The 19,958-nt window shown below is 38.4% G+C and overlaps 1 protein-coding gene across 1 annotated transcript in view; it reads left to right on the forward strand.

Annotated features, from left to right (window-relative positions):
* The window catches only part of COL15A1 (collagen type XV alpha 1 chain), a 116,733-nt gene that overhangs the window by 20,204 nt on the left and 76,571 nt on the right, over positions 1 to 19,958 (forward strand). The window contains exon 3 of the mRNA XM_066571677.1: positions 17,782 to 18,329. Coding sequence (XP_066427774.1) covers positions 17,782 to 18,329 — 548 coding nt within the window. The remainder of the gene's footprint in view (positions 1 to 17,781; positions 18,330 to 19,958) is intronic.

Consider the following 19,958-nt stretch of genomic DNA (forward strand, 5'->3'; position numbering starts at 1 on the left):
GAGTATTTGAATATGTCTCTGCTCTTAGAAACATAAGTACTCACATCTGTGGGGTAATGTCCTAAAAGGTACGTCCCTAAGTACCATTCTGAACCAGTCTAAAAAACACCATCCTGCAGCCTACTGATGCCTTCAGATGAGGCTTGAAAATATCCAGTATCTTCCGAAACTGATAGAAGTAGAACTTGGCAAGCTGCTCTTCTATATGTTCCAGGATTGTGTTCATATTAATTATTAGGAGGGAAAATACCTGGCAAGCAGACCCAAATGAATGTTTTGGTGCTAGTAGCCTTGGCATTTACCATGCCTGGATTTTCACAGCACTCCAGGAGACTGCAACATCTTCCAGGTATCCTTTACTGCAATCCCTATTCACCCCATTTCCTAGCATTTGTTGCTTGCATCTCCTTCTCATATCCACATGCATCTCTATAACAGTTTTGTAAAAGTTTCTTCAAAAGAAATTCTGTCTACAACTTTTCTGCTCCACCAAGATTTTTCTAAAGTCTTGTTACTTCCTTAGCAAATTGGTAGAGCAGGCTCAAGTGTGTGCATTAAAGTTTGTGAAATATGGTCTCAGCATTCTCATAGTGGAAAAAATCCCAGTAATATTCACAGTGACCTATCAGTGAGTAATGGCAGCTACAAAAGATTATTTTCTACCTGTAAAACAAAATGGAAATGTAGGTTGGAAGGAAAGGAACTCTGAAGATCATCCATTCCAACTTTCCATTCAAATTATGATTATTATTACTAGATCAAATCAGCTTTGGCTTAGCCTGGTTAGCCTTGAACTTCCTAAATGTGAGGGGCCTACTTGGAGACCAGTATTTTAACCCTTCTAATGGCTTAATATACTTGGCACTCCCTATAGCCTGGCAATTGAAAGCAAGACATCATGTTTCTTGGGTAGGTGATCCTGCAAAGCAGCACTGGCAATGTCATCCTGTCTGTGTACACTGTTGCTCCATTCCACCTTGATATAACACTGGATTCCAGTCTGTGTTAGAAGGGTTTGTACTCCAAGGCCAAGGAAGAAGTATCTGGTTTTATTAACTTAAGCAGTTCCAGTGTCAGCATTTAAGAAACGGGAATGAAAAATGAACTTACATTTTAGATATATAAATGATGTAATTATTTCAAGAGAAGTTACTTTTATTCTGTAATCAAATATTTCTACATTATCTACTTATTTCACTGGCAATTTGTTGTGAAATGTGTGCATGGAGAGTATATTAAATAAGCACAAAATTCTGACTGCTTTTAAATACAATTTGCAAAATCTTTGCTTAAGAATCTGAGCTATTAAATGTGATTCTAAAATAAACAGTTTTGCTCCTCATAACCTCTTATCACCCTTAGCATGCTGGGGACAAATAAATTGTCTCTTCACAAAAAAATATTTAAAACATGGCAGTGGCTCCTTTTTTTAACAGATCTGCACCTAGAAAAACATCTTTCACAAACTGTGAAGCCAGACTGCTGTAAATCAAACAGTAACTCCATTGATCAATGTAAGGAATGGAAGAAATTCCTATGGAATGTAGGAAACTCTAGAAAGAGAAAGGTAGTTACTGGAGCACTTTGTAGAAAGAAAACAGTCAAGCAGTGTGTGCTTTGAAAAAAATCTCATTTTCTTGCAATCATGATTTGGATCTGATGTAGATTGACGCATTTAACATTTAGATGATATGTTTACCAGATGATACTTTGCTGGGCTTCATTTTTTGAGCTAAAATATATTTTGTCATAAGTGAATCTGATTCACAAGCTAAAGAATAAATTTCCATCCATTTTTACCATCAAACTGAAAACTGAGAAATTAATTTTAAAACTGGTTGTCAGGAGCATGGCTACCATAAATATGTATGATGACATTATAAAGACATGAATAAAAAAGTGAAGCAGGATTATGTTTTGGTGTCCAGTTAACTTGCTTCCTCTTCCAGCTTGGGATCCTCTTGGAAACTAAATAGAAAAATCTGACAAATATTCAATAGTCATTTCAATTTACCTTTCCCTGGCTCTAAATTATTAAAAGTTGAAACTAAATGTGTTCTGTAAAGCACTGTTTCTTTTCTGTAGTGGAGAATGTTTAGTTCACTGAAGAGAATTAACTCTGCAAAGTATAATAATGAAGTAATATATGCACTGTAAAAATCTCCTGTGGATTTGGTTATATTTCACAGTTCCCAAAAGAAAAGAAATTGAAAGAAAAGACTGAAGATCTGTTAGCCAAGTAGAATAATTTCAGTAGTGAAGATCCAATCCTCTGAAAGCTGAAGGAGTTATAATTTCACCTAGAAGTAGGTTGCAGAATTGGGCAACCCAGGAATATCCAAATTTAAACATTAATTTGAAACACATTTGAACATTAGGCTCATTAACTGAACTCAAGACTCAATCCCATCTTATTGGCTTTATGGTACCAGCAAGGAGACAAACAATTCCTGGCAAACTGTAAAGGCAGACTCTACAAAGCTAAACTGGAAATTTCTGCCTTAACATTAGGTGACGAGGATATTTTTATACAATTGCAGAAACCTTAGAATCTAAATTTATTGTATTGTTAAATCATGCCAGAATTACAATCCAAAGACATTTGGCATGGCTTCATGTATTATTTTACAATGAGATAATTTATATCAGTGCATCCATTAAAATAATTATTTCTGTATAATAAGAATTGTGTTGCACTGACTTCATCAATTAAAAAAGGCTAATTAAAAAAGTTGTAAAGCAAATGCAAAATGGGTGCATCAAAATAATCACAGTCCACAAAGTATTTCCAATCTCTCTTGAGGGATTTTCTTTGGCCTCAACAAAGTCTTCTTTTTACTCAAAAATGGCACAGTCAGGTAATTTTATTCATGATTACAGTAAGCAAATGCTTCAGTCCTGTTAGCTGTTAATGACCCAACAGTAAAATAAATTTTCAAAGGAAGCATGGGTTTTCCCAGTTGTCTCTGGAGGGTATGTGCTTTGTTTTTCACTTTTCAGCATATTATCTCTCTGCCTTGTGTCCACTATTTGTGGTTGGGTTGGGTTTTTTTTCAGGAGAGAAAACCACAACCATTCCTACTTGAAGAGCTCCACATCTTCATGTTTGTTGCATTTGGGTACAGGAAGCATGCCACAGAATTAGGCTTTTGTTTTTATTCTCTTCCACTACTGGACTAAATACGAATACAAGGACCATTTCAGACTTGTCTCAGTGGAAATGAATGAGCAATAAATATCTGATTTTTAGTATGGAATATCTATAGCTGCTACATAGGCAAAACTGGGTCAAGCAGCATAAGGCCCTGCTGTTAGCAAACACTTCACCAACTGCTTCAAAACTAGACTGAGCAGCTCTTGTTAAAAAAAAAAAATCTGCTACCACATACTATTTTAATGTTTATGGGAATTCCAGAGTGGTTGCATAATTCGAATTAATTTGTCACACTTCCATATTTTGTTTCATGTAGCCTCAGAAAGAAATTTTTTATCATTATATAGTGACATCTAGATAAGTTAATTTTTTATAAAAGTGTATTTTTATGTAGAAATGTGTCTATACACACATGTACCTCAGCAGCTTTGATCAACAGGAGAGTTCAGGCTTGTAGGCTTTTGGTGCATCACCTGCTATCATGGTTAACTGCCTGGGCAGTCTGGCTGCACAGCAAGATTTATTCAGTCTTTGGTTTTTAGACAATTTCTCCTTAGTGGCACATTATGTTAAATAACATAATAATTATGTTAATGAAGTGATGCTTCCAAGTGGGAAGTCAATCAGTGGGTCTTTTCACTATGAAAAACATTGAAAGTAAAGGATAAAAAAATTGGGGAAAATAAATGTAGTCCATTTATAGGTTGAAGGGGACCTCTGGAAGTCATCTGGTCTAGTCTCCCTGCTCACCTGTTGCCCAGGATCATGTCCAGAGCATTTTTTTAATATCTTCAAGGAAGGAGATTCCACAAACTTCCTGCATGACCTGTGTCAGTGCTTAGTCATCCTCAGGGTGAGAAGGGGCTCCCTCATGTCAGAGGGTTTTCTGCATTTCAGTTTGTGCCCATCACCTCTTTTCCAATCCATGAGCACCACTGAAAAGAGTTTGGCTCCATCCTCTTTCCATCCTCACCTCATGTTTTTATATAAATTAGTAAGATTATAATAATAAGTCAGATCTGTGTGTCAGATCATTGGCACTTTTTTAAGAAAGTTGCCTCTAACAGCTACAAATATAAGAGACTTCAAAGGATCCAAGCTCTCTTTTCTCCAGCCACATTTCCTCTGGAAAACATATGTGTGAGTGTGTGTAAAAATATGAATATGTATAAAGAAGCTCTGTCAGGTTCTTTACAGATCATTTCTCCTTTGATTACAAGGAGTTCTTTGCTACATCCTGAAGTCTTTGACACTGTGATCAAACCAGTGGATGCGGATACCACTATCTCCAAAAGTGTTTATGAAGAAAAGGAAAAGTCATAAAAGGAAGGACAATGGTGAAAACATCAATTCTTTTATATCTACATGTATTATGTTGTCATTCAAATACAGCACGACTTCATAAGTAGATTGTTTGTTACTAGCAGATCTGCCATTAACTGTGTTTCTAAGTAGATATTACTTTTTGTAATTAATAGCAGTTACTATTAACCAGCAAAAATTGCCAAGTAAGATGCATGTAATAAAGATACTTGCAGTATCTCTGGTATTTCTTTTGAACACTGTTTTTCCTGCTGATCAAAATGTGTATCTTTCTGTTTGTTCCCTTTCAGTCTGACACAGAACCTCTGCTGGGACACATTTCTAGATATCTACTAAGGGGTTTTTAAAACCTGTCTTTATTTTCTGGCCTACCAGAATTCACTAGGTTGCTTCAGGTCACTGCAGATGTTCAGATTCCAGATATGAGAGTGTAGCCAAATACATTAATATCTGTGTGACTTTGGCTATGTGGTCATGTAACAGAACCACAAAATTTCAGCTGCAGAAAGAGACATCCTGCCAGATCCAAGATAAACCTCTTGCCCCGTTGAGTCTGAAGTCCTGTATTTGCATTCTATAAGCCAAAATAATTTTGTGATTCTTTTCCTTACTTCAAAATAACAGAAAAGCCCCTACATATGACCTCACAGGCTGTATCAGCTAGTTCCTTGGTGTTGCTCCAAAGCAAGCAATGCAGCTGCCAGACAGACCACTGGGAACTGACCTGGCTCACAAGGAAGCTAATCCATATGGAAAATTTCTTGAGGATGGATCTTTCAATCTCTACATTGCAAATTTCAATGTTCTGTTTATACCCCCTGCATTCAGATGCTGTGATCATGCCAAATTGTAATTTATGTTTCTATGGAACATACTTAGCATTTTAACATGAGGGTGATGATTAAATAAGAAAGTGATGACATAACTGATGCCTACAAGTTTGGGTTTGCCATCAACCATGTGTTTCCACACTTGCAGTCTCAATTTGGGTATTGAGAGTGGCTGCTGTATTATGTAAAAATTATAATTGCTGTACTAAAAGCAGCAGAACTACCATGATTCATCCCATGTGAAAATTACTTACACTTCTTTTTTGACTGTATGTACAGAGCTCCTGAGAATCAAAAAAGCTATTTAACAGCAATGTCTTTTCCTCAATTTTCATAACTGTTTCAGGTGTAACCTACTACAGCATGATTCTGCTGGTCTTTGAATACTTTTTATTCCTGCTGAATTTTGTGCACAGAGTAGCATGTACAGAGAGGGTCAAAGCTCACTAAATGTAAACTGAAGCCCTAATGTTCAGCTTCCAGGGAATGAACCTGAACATACTGAGGTTTTTGTTGGCAGCATTTGTGACCTGTGGACAGGTTATCTCTATGATTCCAGAGCAGTCATGTTAATTGCCACGTACCTAGAAAAGTGTACGTTGGTATTACTATTCAATGACGAGACTCGTTTGCGAAAAACAAAAAAATTAAACCATATAAGATTAATATTCTTTTCAAAGACTGATAAGGGGGAGGATAGTTAGATCCTGTTCACCCTAAATTTTCTTGATAGGTCTGCAAATGTAAGTAGGGAATGGGACACAGGGAGGGGAGGTTTGGAGGGTTACTGTGACTTTTTTGTTGACAAGAATGTTGACAGACTCAGAAGAGACTGAAGACTTTGGTGCCTGTTGGCTCGTACAAGCTCATTGCTGCTCACAGTTCTGGCAGTATGTGCTGCTTTTGCCAGAGAACAAGATTAAGCTGTGGTACGCTCTCAGGGAAAAGGGCGAAAGCACTGCCTCTAAGATTTGTCATAAAGCTTGCAGTTGGAAAAATGCCTCCTGAAACTGCAGCTCAGCTCGTTGGGATGGCATATCTTTGTCCAGTGGTTTTGCCAAGAAGCTGCTAAACAAAGAACAAAGATGAAGTGGTATTTGACTATGTAGGGAATGCTGGAGGAGGAAGGCGATTCCAGCTGATGGTGGAAGAAAAAGGAGGTGAGAGCAGACAATTGAAAGGTCTGGAGAACTTACTGCTCAGAACATGGAAAGCACAGCCTTTAGGCTGCATGATGCTGTAATTTCCAGTACCTGGAGACTTTTGTTGGAGTCTGACCCATCAAAAGGCATGCTTTAATTCAGACCTAATTAAAATTTTACGCAACATAGTTGTCCTATTACTAACACACAGCTGTGCCTATCATGAGTGAAATTGGTGAAACCAGATCTTAAAATACAAATGAGGGCTCAGATAGTGAAAGTATAGAGCAAAGCATATAATCAAAGGCAAAAAATGGCAATAGCATTGTGCTTTGTTGTTTATTATGTGAGTTTATTTTTTTTTGACTTTCTGAATCTTTGGTTCAAACGAGCATTAAGAAAAACACAATAACTCTGAGAACATCACTTATTCTTATCACAACGCTAATGGCCTTGAGAAAGTAACCTTTGAAATTTAAGCCAAAAGAATAACATTTTGTGTCAACCAACTTTTTAAAAGCAGAAGGCTAATATGCCAACACATTTTAAATGGATTTATAAATATTGGATCGGATGTAAATCAGCTATATTTTCCAAGTTAGGAACAGCATGCAGTTGAGACTTCTCTGGGAAAGACTTTCAACTGTATATCAAGTATCAAGAACTAAGAATTACTGGTGTATGCTACTTTTATCTCTTTCTCTATTTTTAGTTCTTGTCTCAAATAACATTTGAGTGAACTAAAAATGTAGTATTTACCAAGACTAAGACCTCATCTATTCTCTAAATACTCTGGAGGAAATGAAATTATTTTTGGCCATGCATATGTAAAACATAATATATTCTCTGTGTGATTTAAAAAAAACGTTCATTTCCCCCCTTTGTTCATACAGCTTTAAATCCTGAATAAAATATAACAGATGTTACAGTTATTCTAGACAGAAGATATTGATTAATTCACATTGTATACAAGCAGTGGAGAACTGCTCACGAAGGCAATAAGCTGCGTACGGAATAAGTTCAGTAATTAGTAACATCAGAATTAGTTCAACAATTCTGCATGACAGTAGACCTGTTAAAATTAATGTTACCAAGCTGGAAAATGTATTATCTTCTACTTCCCTTTGAATCAGTGTCCTTATGGTAAATTGTGATCTGGCAATCTGGTCTCTGATTTAGTCATCAGGCAGTGATCAATGATGTCACAGCTAGATAACTCAAGATTTGATGCACACATGTGTACATAAAATGTCTTATTTAAATACTCGATCCTGATTAAAACAGTGAACTGCATTGCTAAAAGGTCTTATCCATGGGGCTGTTCCAATGTTGCCACATGGTTCCTGCCATATTTCCGTGGAAATACACAAGAGAAATGCAGCTTTGAATCAGGGTGAAAGGTTGTTTCATCTCTCTCAAGTTTCTCAAGCCACTGGTTGAGACAGAATTTTGGGTCTTGTGATGATAGGTAGACAAGGATGGAGTGAAAAGGGGGAATATATGCCTGAAAATCCAGCTACACCATAAGGAAAGACTCCTGGTCATCATCTACATAGAATAGCACATTTCATAGCATGGTCACTTTCTTCATTATGCCTTTTTGGAAAAAAGTCAGCAGTTTATTGGTGTTCCATGGTAGTATGCCAGTGAAAATTAAAAAAAATTATTAATCTTGTTTGTAGAACTGATTGACACTTTTTGAAGTATTTGAAAATACAGCAGTGCGTAGGTCTTTATCTGAGGATTTTATCTGAACTTCCAGAGTTTCTGGTTGTGAAAAAGTCCCAAAAACATGGATAATGTAATGTATGAGACTGTGCACATTTGAAGCCCTGTGAAAGTAAAGTCACTGCACTGCATTCTTCATGCATATGAAGGGGGTAAAATACCTATATCCAGCATCTAATTTTTTACTTCATTTGTCTTCTAAAGGAAACTTCTATATTCTTCTTAATAAAGATAGCAATTACTCTAAAAGATACTTGACAAAATATTTTTTTATGAAGTCAGGTAGCTGAAACCAGATTTGCTTAGTTTACTGTTGCATGGGACCATGTGTGAGGTCCCTAGTGGGAAATCTGTGGTTTGTAAGGAGTAAAGCAGTTACTGCACTGAGCTGAAAGAAAGAACCCATTATATTTGCATTTAAGAGGATATCTGTAGGCAGGTATTACAGTGATGTTTTAACTTGGTTTCACTAGGAAATAATGCACATATTATTGAAGCACATGTCTGTGCAATGATTTCTGAGTCTGCTTTGAGCCTGAACTTCTATGCCCAAATTTGACAAAGACACGAATGCCTGATGGCCTTTAATTTCTTACAAACCTCATGGATCAGGAACAGAGTAAGGGTGGGGAACATACTTGTGCCTCCACTTAGAGAGGAACTGTTTGAAAAAACAACATATTTGCATGAGGCCTTAAATGCTGGAAAAGCTTTAGTGAGTGCTTACCCTTTTCTAGCAACAGAATCCAATCATAACACAAAATTCTAGGAATTTATATCAAGTAATCATTGTAAAACCAGAAGGTCTTTCACTTAGGACTTTAGCCAGGATTTCAGCCTAGAGCTTTTTGACTAGAGATGACATTTTTATGATATCTTGTTTAAAATCAATCAACTTTTTTTAAAAATTCAGTGTGTTCACTGGGGAAAAGCAAAAAACTAGGAGCATAATAAAAGCATATGTGATTTATACTAAGATATAAAAGTACTGTAACACAGCTCTTGGGAAATGAAATTCTTGGGAAATAGGAAGATGGAAAAAGAAGGACTATGTTGGCTAGATTTTATTTCTACGTTTTTACTGGTGCATTCATGCTATAAAAGCATTTAGCTGTCAGAAATGTTAGTGTTCAACACAAGACACTTCTAGAATTTACTGTTCCATATCATCTATCTCACAATCTTTTTTAACTTCTGAATCTTGGCTTTTTATAAATCAAATCTGTTAGCTACTAAATCCAATAGTGTAAAGAATACATGAGAATGCATTTAGAAGGATAAAAAGAAATTATAAATATCAGGTGCATAAATTTAAGAACATTTATGAAAGGGATGCTCCTGGAAGACAATATAAGTCCTCCTAAGGACTTGAAAATGAAACATTAGTAACAGAATATCAACTTCTGTTGCTTAGCTTAAAAGAATGGATAGCTTAGTCATCTGAGAGAGACACACTGTCCACCAGGTCTCAAAGTGCTGTGGAAAAGTCAAGGATGCATAAAAAATCCTCTATTTTTCATTACCTTACTGGGTTTATAGCCCTTAATTTTTAAAAATAAAAAATAACAATAACAAAACCCCAAAACAACAAAGACCAAAACAAGAAGTCCAAAACATACCCTCAATTATTGCAGCAATATTTATCTTTTCCTGTTCTCACCTTGTCTGAACTGGAATGAAGTGATTTTCTACTCTCAGCTCAGCTGTGTGTGCAAGGTTTTATAATGCTGTGCCTAAAGCTCTGATGTTGTGTTATAAATGTATCAGCCTCTATCACACAGAAAGCATGATAGACCGTAGAAGCTACAAAAATATCTATCAGCACTTTGTTTCTTTCATGTTCCACTCAAAAACTCCCTCCTGCCGGCACCCTTTCCAGCCATATTGGAGATAATGCTTGTCCTTGGGTGCTCTTGGGTAGGGTCTGCTTGCAAGATCAAACTGCACACAGCATACAAAGTTGGCCTGAAGGCTCACTGAACTTACAGACTTTTACTGCTGTGATAAAACAGGTGTCCTGACAGTGGTGTGGGCAGGGAGCATGGCATCTGTCTTCTTACACAGGCACTGACTGTGTACATGATTGCCAGGAGCAGGATTTCCCTATGAGAGAGAGCTTTCTGGGTCATTCAGTGTCAGAGGAGAAGCAGGAAGGCATGATACTCATGGGAAACACAGGGAGAAGGCAGTGTTCAGGTCATACAGTGTTCAGGTCATACAGAGCAAAGGAGCATTTCTGGCTGAAGGTTTCTAATTTCCATTGAGCAAATTGTAACTCACAAATCCCACCTGTCCATATCCTTCTTATGCCCCTGTTCTATGACAGACCCTTGTAGAGGAGACAGGGTCTGGCAAAGACAGCAGGGGCAACTGCAGGAGCTGCTGATTAGGTGTTCCCTATCCTTGCTTCCCATTCAACCTCTTTATATGGGATGAGAATTTATATTCAGGTCAGTATGCCAGACTATGCCAGTGTCTGTTTTTCCACATTTGGGCAGAGACTCTCTGCTGGCATGTACAACTGTTAAGTCTAAGAGCATCAGCTCCCTCTGCCAGAATTTTGAAAGTGAACTGTCTTCATCATCTTAGAAATACTTTTTTTTTTTTTTTTGCAATGAGGGTATTGATCATTTTCTCCCTTAAAATTCAAGATAAAAAAGAGAGAGGGAAAGCGAAAACAAGAACAGCAATATATCCCCCCAACCCCCCCAAGAAAATACAGAGAAGACAATGTACTTTGTCTGATTTTCAAGGTCATTGTGAAAGAAGAAGGGTAGCGTGATAATTCACATCTGCTTTGTTAGACACATAATGGAAATTAAAACATCCTAGCTTGGATGCTGTAAAAGAGCTTGCACAGCAGACACTGACACTGGGGATTCATAAGCAATGTTCTCCTCAGCCAAAGTTCCCATCTGATTTATGAAGTGCTGTGTTGCTTCCTAGTGGTGAAATGCAAAAGCTCCTGCTCTCCTGCAGTCATTAAGGGCTACTTGTCTCTCTAGCTGGCAATCAGACTGCTCACTCACAGCTACACACGTGCATCACCACAGACTTTATTTCATAAAGTCAGTGTCCAACCTGGTCACAGGTGCCTGCTATTGAACAGCTGCAATATTTGATGCAGACTCTGTAATTCTTACACAGGTTAGTTTTGTTGAGCTATCTTTAGGAGTCTGCATGTCCTAGCAAGCCCTTTTCCATGAAGGGCTTCTATGCTATTTGCCTTTGCTTTTTCCAGTAATGCATATGGAAAATATGGAATATATGGAATATGTGCAACTGTAAAGAATAATGTCTTGAAATTGATGGTCCTGGTACATCCCCAAGGGATTAGCATGCAAAAAAGGATCCCTTTCACAGGTAATTAAATGGGTCTAAAGGCCTCATAGGTAGAGTGTGAACCTTGAATGGTAAGAGTAGAGCAAATCCACACACATGTCAAGGGGCTGCAAACTCAGAAAGAGAAAAAGGACTCTGAGTTTCCAGATAGTGCTTTCAGTCTCTTGACCTGGTTAACAGCTCAGTTAGCTTTGCCTCACTACTGGAGTTGAATGGCTAAATATTTCCCACTTTTTCCTCTTGTCTGTTTGTAAGGAAAGAAGGACAATGAATATTTAGTGTATATGCTGTATTTTTTATTATCTACTACTGTGGCTCAAGGAAACCAGAAGGTTCCCAAAAATATGTAGAAGGTATCCTAGTAGAACAACTGACAAAACAATAAGAAAATTGTGCAGTATTAGAACGGAGGGAAAAAAAAGAAAACCAGAAAAACTGAATGTATGGAAGACACTATGTTGGTGGTGGTGGTGGTTAGTTTGAAAGCATTGAAATGAAATATAGTTTCTCAAACAAGATAAAACGGGGATTGGGGGGAGCCCCCAAACAGTATTTTGTGCAAAATAGATGTTTATTTAATTGTCTATATTTAAGCTCTTTAGCCCAGTAGAGGGCAGAATGACAATGACGTTAAAGCAGGAGCCGGCGGAAAGAGTTGGAAAGCGGTTTTCTCAAAGGAGCTCCCGCCCTGTCCTGGCGTGTCAGCGAATACCCCAACCCCTGCTGGCTGCAGCCTGACTTCCAGGTGTGCAACACCACCAGAAAGCGCTTCTGAGGTTTCCTGAGGCATCTGGAAGGAAATGCTGCAGCCTTTAATACCAACATATTCTATCCATGTTTTCCAACAGTGTATTAATGGCAGCTAAAAATGTGTTCAAGCAGAGTTAATGCTGGTTTTCCTGGTAGCAGCAATTATGCTGGCCATTTCCATTTCCTGCAGCACATCTGGGACTGTGTTACAATATTCCCCTTCTTTTTATCTCTGCAATAATTGATTAAATTTTATTTATTTGGTAGATGTGGAAATCCTTCTCTGCTTAATGGTATTACTATGAATATTTCTTGTTAGTTCAAAATAAGAGCACTTTGGCCACAGGGAAGAAGTAATTCTCTTACTGCACATAGTAACTGCATTCTGTATAAAATAATGTTCTGTAAAGTTACAGCATCTCTTTGAATGCAGAGTAGGGACAGCAGAGGCACTGCACCACTGAGACAGAGATGGTTTCTTTATGCTGCTGGAAAGGGAGCTTACAGCCTGGAGTTATGATTATTTGGATGGGAAGAGGACAGGGAGGCAAGGTCACCTTGGCTCACAGACAAGAGAAGTGCCTGATCTTGGCTGCTCTGAGCCTGGTTTGGTTATGAAAGCCTCAGTAGAATACTACTTTTATCTCATGTCCTTAAATGAACATGGAGAGGAGCTGCAGCAAGGCTCATGCAGCAGTGGACAGCAGTGGAATGAGCTGTTCTTACACAGGATGAGAGTCAACGACCATGGAGTGAATGGAGTTTTACAGGTATGGGCCAAGGGCAGCTCAAATAAAAGTGTCCGAAGAGGAACAGGAGGAAGAACAAGGTGAAGTTAAGCTAGAAACAAAGGGAAAATAATAATAATTTCATTCAAAAGCCAGCACCCATCCCACTCCCATCTGTGTGGAGCCACCCAAGCCTCCCTTGAGTGAGTCCTCAGCTGTCATAGTCTTAGCAGAGGGTGGTTGACTTTTTTATATTTAGCAAATAGCAACACACTAGAGCATGTTATTCTGACCCTTATGTACCCATCATGGTTCATTAACCTGGAGCAGAATTGGGCTAAATGTGCCAGCTGATATACCTGAATAATTTTTAACAGGCATTTCTAGCTAATAACATAATAGAAAACCTAAATGGGACAGTCCTTAAAATATCAGCTGAATGAATATTACTGCTAAAGTGTAAGTGGTTGGGGCCAAATACGACAAACATCTGTAATTTCAGTCTTTGTATTCATATAGTTGAGATAGTCCAGCTCGAGCATCTTCTCACAGCGAGGAAGACAACAGCAGTGTGTTTGTCTTGCAGCCGTGTGATTTGGGTTGATCTGACCATACCACTGCCTATCATGTTGTTTTGCTCAAAGGACTTGTCAATACTCCCTTTTCTTCAGACTTGGAACATGGGAGTTGCATATTTTAAAATTAGGCTGAGATGGCTAATTCTGTCTGTGTCAGAGGTGAGGGCCTTGCCTTTGAACTCTGCTTCCATTTTCTAGTGGTGAAACCGTGGATAAAAGTAGGCTGACAAACAGTGTCCTTATCTGTAACCCTGTAGCCTTTGACTCTGTTGTAGTAGTTTCCCAAAGTCTGTGTGACAGTATGTTTTATACCACCTTTGAAGTTAAGTTGTGTTGAAGTGTGGTGTACCAGCTAGAAACAGGGACTGTGTATTCCAAGTTTTATATGAGCTCTTGAAGACAAGATATACAAATACCCTACTCTCAGTGAATAATCTCGTGTTTTAAATTACAATATTTAAGAAAATTCTTGATTCTAGTAGCTGGATTCCTAGAGTAGCTTTTAATGTAGCATCCTGATAGCATCTTCTCTGGAGAAGAGAAAGCTTTCAGGAGACGTTATAGCAAGTTCCAGTACCTAAAGGGGCCTACAAGAGAGCTGGAGAGGGACTTTTCCCAAGGGCATGTAGTGGTCAGACACATAAACTGAAGGGTAGGTTTAGATTAGATGTTAGGAAGATATTCCCTACTTAGAAGGGTGATGATGCAGTGGCACAGGTTGCCCAGAGAAGCCTTGGATGCCTCATCCCTGGAAGTGTTCAAGGTCAGGTTGGATGGGGCTCTGAACATCCTGGTCCAGGTGTCCGTGCCCATGGCAGAGGGGCTGGAAATACTTGATTTTGAAGGTCCTTTCCAACCCAAAGAATTCTATGATTCCGTTATGCAGCTTGATCATCCAAGGGTTTTGCATCAGGCCTAGCACTGGGGCTACCCTGCTCCATGAGGGAAAACATGAAGAGGAGGCAACCAGGATGACATAACACATATGCACAGTCCAGAGGCAGGTGCTGTGGGTGCCAGAAACTGCATCTGAAGGGAGGCTCCTAATCAAAAAGTCACAGTGTAACAATTAAATTATATGAGTGTGGACCTTTCTCTGCCTCCATTCCTTTTTATAATATATAAATATTGTGTTTGTGCCTCAACATCAAAAACAAATGTAATAGGGTCTAGGCAGGTGGGTTTTTTTCTTTCCTCTACTTAATCCCTTGTAAGCACTGAAAAAGCATTTTAGATCCCACAGATTTGAAATTCCCCCCTAAGTAATTACATCCAAAAATTGGAATAAAAGAAAAAAAAACCCCAACAACCTAACCCCTACTATTGTAGTCTGCAGTCTTGAAACACTCCATATACTGACTTACCAGATGATTTTTACTACACATTGGTGCTTCTCAAACAGTCCCTGAAGCTACTCAGTGGGAATGGCTAGCTATCAGCAAATTCCATAACAATTCCAACTATGACATACACTAACAAATAGTAACAAATTAAAAGTACAGCTCATAGCTCTAAATTATAAAAGTATCCCAATTTACAGGGTTATGCTTGTTGAGCTAAAATATAGCTAATGTTAAAGCTGCTTCTGTACTACAGCTTCCAGTCCCCAAGGTCTAGGAAACATGGATATAAATTAGATGAATTCTGGATGCTCCCCAATATCCAGTGCCTTAGTAGTGTTTGAAACAAAACTGTTCTGATGCAACATAGTTCTCTGCTGGCTTACAGGTACTTAAAATAGCATGGCATTTACCTATTTATGCAAGGGAATAAGAGAGTATATTTATTCTAACATTAATAAATGGAGCATTAGGGACACATTATTTTGTCATGCATAATTGAAAACCTGTGGCTGTAGGTCTGAATTCTGCTTTTAACTGTGTCTCTAGGTCCTCATAAATCTATTAAGAGCTGGGTATGAGCTGTAAGTATGGAATTTGGCTGGACACTTCTTGTTCCATTTTGATTTTCTGCAGTGGATAGGTACAAGCTTCTACCCCAACCTCAACTGAAGTGCAGACTCTTCCTGGGCCTTCTGACTTATTTTAGTCGAATGAAAATCCTGACTCTTTGCTGTCTTTGCTGCCACCTTTTGCAAACACGTTTTGTTTGTCTCAGAGGCTGCAAGAGCTCGTGTTTGGGGCTCTGTCTGTTACGGTTGGGTGAGTGACTGGGAAACTGCAACGAGACTGCAGCTCTGCGCATTGTGTGGGGAGAATGAATGGTTCCTTTCCAATCACTAGAACTTCCCTTGAGAATGGGAAATGTGAAAACTGCAGTTGTATTTATTGATTTCTCTCTGAGGATGCATCCTACTGTCCAAGCCTGATTGCTGAACATCTTAGATATTGCCCATCTCCTTTCTTGGTCACTTTACCATGACTCTTTGGATGTAGCTTTGGTATCAGTGTATAGTTCCTATATTATCCCTCAAGATCACTGTTTTCCTTACCTTCTTACCCTTGTGTAATGGCTTATGTATTTTGTTTGTAGTGCAGGTTTCTTTATGTGTTTGTATGTGTGAATAGGAAACATGACCCAATATTAGACTCACAATCAAAATATTGTTAGCTGTGTTTGGCCAGAAAATAAGTATATCCACTTTTTAAGCTGTTGGGAAGGGGGTGAAAAATCTATCTGGCAAAGCATTTAAAAGTGCCAAAGGGATTTGGTTTCTGGATGAGGAGCTAGTTTTTCTAAACAAAATGTCTATACTTTCAAAAATATTTCAGGGCAATTGTTTCTGTATGAAGCACATCAGCCTTTTTTTCAGTTAATGAGCTCCCCTTGGAAGTGTTAAAAAGGGGTGTGGATGTGGCAGTTGTGGACATGGTTTAGTGGTGAACATGGTGGGGTTGGGTTAACATTTGGACTCAATGATCTGGGAGGTCTTTTCCAAATTTTTTGATTCTATGATTATAAACTACAGAGAATAAAATAAATTATGATTTACTTCAACTGTGCTATAGCATCTTTGGCAGAGGAAGAACACTTTACCATTTCTTTGCAAAGCCACTAGTACAATGGAAGACACTTTGCCATGCATATTCCAGGCTGGTACTGCATATGAGCAATGAATAACAGAAGTACATTGCAGCTCAATAAACTCTCTAGCTTTTCATTAGAACCAGCTTGCCAGTTCACAGAGCAAAGAGTAAGATTCTTTTATTTTACCTGATTTTAATCAGGTATTTTAAGCAGTTTTCCAGTTCATTTTGCTTGTGGTGTTCAGATGGACTGTCACACCTTTTCCATTAATGATCCATTTGGATTAATTCAGCCTATATAGCTGTTATAGTCACAGGTAACAGTAAATTTAAAAATTGAAAGAGGTCTATATAGATTCAGATCTGAATTGGTCATTATGATTAAAAATGTTTTCTTTTCTTGCTTACTTTTACTTCTTAGAAGAAGAAAATTGGTAGTTGTGTTTCTGATGTTGCTAGAGTGTGCCTCCCCAAATTTCTAGTTAAAATTGGGTGCAGATATTTAGATATTGTCATTGCTTCTTCATTACCTGGTAGGAGTTGTCTCTCTGGGCATGTTTGGCAGAGATTTGGCAGAGATACATAATGCTGCCTTTTTGCCAAAGCGTAAATACTCTCCTTTCAAAACTGAGTTTTGGTTGCTGAACAGGATTTGTTATATAGGCAGTGCAATTTAGGAGGTAAATGTGAAAATAGCGCATAAATAAAATCTAACCTCTGTTGTAGAAATAGGTAACTGCAAGGGATAAAGCAAACCCACTGTAAATTTTATCGTGTTTTGTGAAACTGTGCCATGCTGTTTGTAGAGAAATATTGCTGTTTTTTTGAGAAAAAAGTATCTCAATGTATTTAAGAAATCAAATGCTGCTCGTTTTCCACTGAATTCACTATGCAAGCACATTCAGCATTTTTTGCAGTTTATGGACAGCTGAAGTAAATATATGTTGCAGGAAATAATTTTTGCCATTCAATTTCACCAAATGTTTACATGTGCCTTCCTTTAGCATACGAGTAATCTCTGTCAGTAAAAGGACAAATAATGATGTGTGTACATACACTAGATGTGTTTAAGCACTACCTGGACTGTGGCCTGGAGTATCAGAAGTATGTCTCTGGTAGAACAACACTGCATTTTAGTTTTTCAGGCCTTTCTTAAATCATGTGAATCAAATGGGCTGTGTACCTCAAGGACAAATAACGCTTTTTTTCTCGTGTACAGAACGAGGCTCAAAAGGACATCTTGACCTCACAGAGTTAATAGGAGTCCCTCTTCCTCCTTCTGTCTACTTTGTCACGGGCTATGGAGGGTTCCCAGCTTACAGCTTTGGTCCCGATTCCAACATTGGCCGGCTGACCAGTGCTATCATACCATCGCCCTTCTACAGAGACTTCGCTATCGTGGCTACTGTGAAACCAAACAGTGATCGTGGAGGAGTGCTCTTTGCAATAACAGATGCCTTCCAGAAGACAATCTACCTAGGACTGAGGATTTCTCCAGTTGATGACAGCACCCAGAGAATAATCATGTACTACACAGAGCCTGGATCCCATATCTCCCGAGAGGCTGCCTCCTTTAAAGTGCCAATGATGACTAACAGGTGGAATAAATTTACAGTGACTGTTGAGGGAAATGATATTGCTTTGTTCATGGACTGTGAAGAGTATCAGAGGCTTCAGTTTCAAAGGCCTGCTCGAACCTTGCAATTTGAATCTGGCTCTGGCATATTTGTTGGTAATGCAGGAGCCACAGGACTGGAAAAGTTCACAGTAAGTGCTGTCTGATAAATCCACATGCCTCGGTGTTTAATGCATGTACTCCCTACCCAAGAAGTCCTGCTTGATGTGGTTATATCCCAAGTATGGGTCAAATCATACAGCTTGTATTTTTCATACCTAGCTAGGGTTTGGACAATGAAGTTATATAACCTCTGATTTAATATACAAATGTTCTGAGAGCCTCAGAATTTTATTAATAGTCCAGATATTAAGCCAAATCTTCAGTTTGTATATTAGAAATTTCAAGGTAAATATGTGACATAATTTTTATAGCCTTTCTAAGAAGGGAAGATTTTAGAGAATTAATTGTCCTAATTTTTGAGAATACTTTACTATTAAGCCAATTATTTAAATTCTTATTAGTTAGGTATTCATATTCAACATCAGAAGGAGAACAATGTCATCAAACCTAAAGATAGTTGGAAGATAAGGGTGTATTTTAAAAATTTATTTGTTGTTTGAAGCTTATCAGGTGCTTTAGGAAATAGAATGTACCAAAACCTCTACTACAAGGCTTCCAAGCCTTCTTAGATTGAGTGCAAGCATCCTTTCTGCTGCATCCTGACTGAAATTCTCAGCCACTGAGAGCAGACACTATGTCTGAGATCAATTCTGTCAAATGGAAAGGAAAATGTCACACTTTGTCTGTCTTATTTTTGTATTTCCTGTACTTCAGAACTTGTAATGTGTTTTGTGAGATTAATATCTCCTCTAAATTTGTCAAGCAGCAGCACAAAACAGAGCAGATCCTTTTCTTTAGGGAGTAAAGATGTTCTTTCCAAAATTCAGGCGTACTGGCAGGTTGGGAACCCCACTTGGTAAGCAGCAAGTTTAATGTACTTTTATCATTTGTCTGACTAGTCTAAGCATCTAGAATCACAGAACTATATGGATTATCAGGAAATAAAGGGTGGAAAGTGACATGTAGGAAAACTGCATGTTGGTGCTACCTTTCTGAGGCAAATAGGAGGACTGGAGTATTGTGAGTGCTTGACCACTAAGTAGGATTGAGAAACATTCAAGAAAAGGAAACCACTTTGGTATCTGTCTTGGTTTGAAAAAGACAGGTGTCTGCTAAGGAAGGCAGGAACTTCCCCTGAAATGAAAAATGTAAAGCCCCTCCCTCTGAATTGTTAGAGTTTTGAAATTAAGGGGCTCTCAGGCAAAGATATGGGAGCAGGAATAAATTCTTTATTAGGGAAGAAAATAAAAAATAAAATAAACAAGCCAGTAATACAAAACAACACTGACAGAGTCAGAATATGACCTGACACCCTGTTGGTCAGGGTATTGGTAGCAGTCCAATTGAAATGGTGGCTGCAGTCCTCCTGGAGTGACAGATGTGGTTCTGTTGGAGCAGGGATCCTGTAGAAGGGTGTAGTCTTGCTCTGAAGATCCAGTGTTGGTGTAGATGGGCCTGGTCTTCCTCTGGGAACGCAGAGGAGAAGAAAGCTGCTCCTCTGGGAAGCCAGGGGAGCTGACTCTGTTGTTTCAAATCTCAGATTATACGCCGGTAGGAGTGCTTGGCTCCTCCCCCTGGGTGGAGCATGTCACAATAAGATGATGTAATTTTATCAATCATGCAGTGAGACTCAATGGCCCATTTACAGAAGGTATCTC

This window comes from Molothrus aeneus, chromosome 1, assembly GCF_037042795.1.
Source record: "Molothrus aeneus isolate 106 chromosome 1, BPBGC_Maene_1.0, whole genome shotgun sequence".
Taxonomy (NCBI): domain Eukaryota; kingdom Metazoa; phylum Chordata; class Aves; order Passeriformes; family Icteridae; genus Molothrus; species Molothrus aeneus.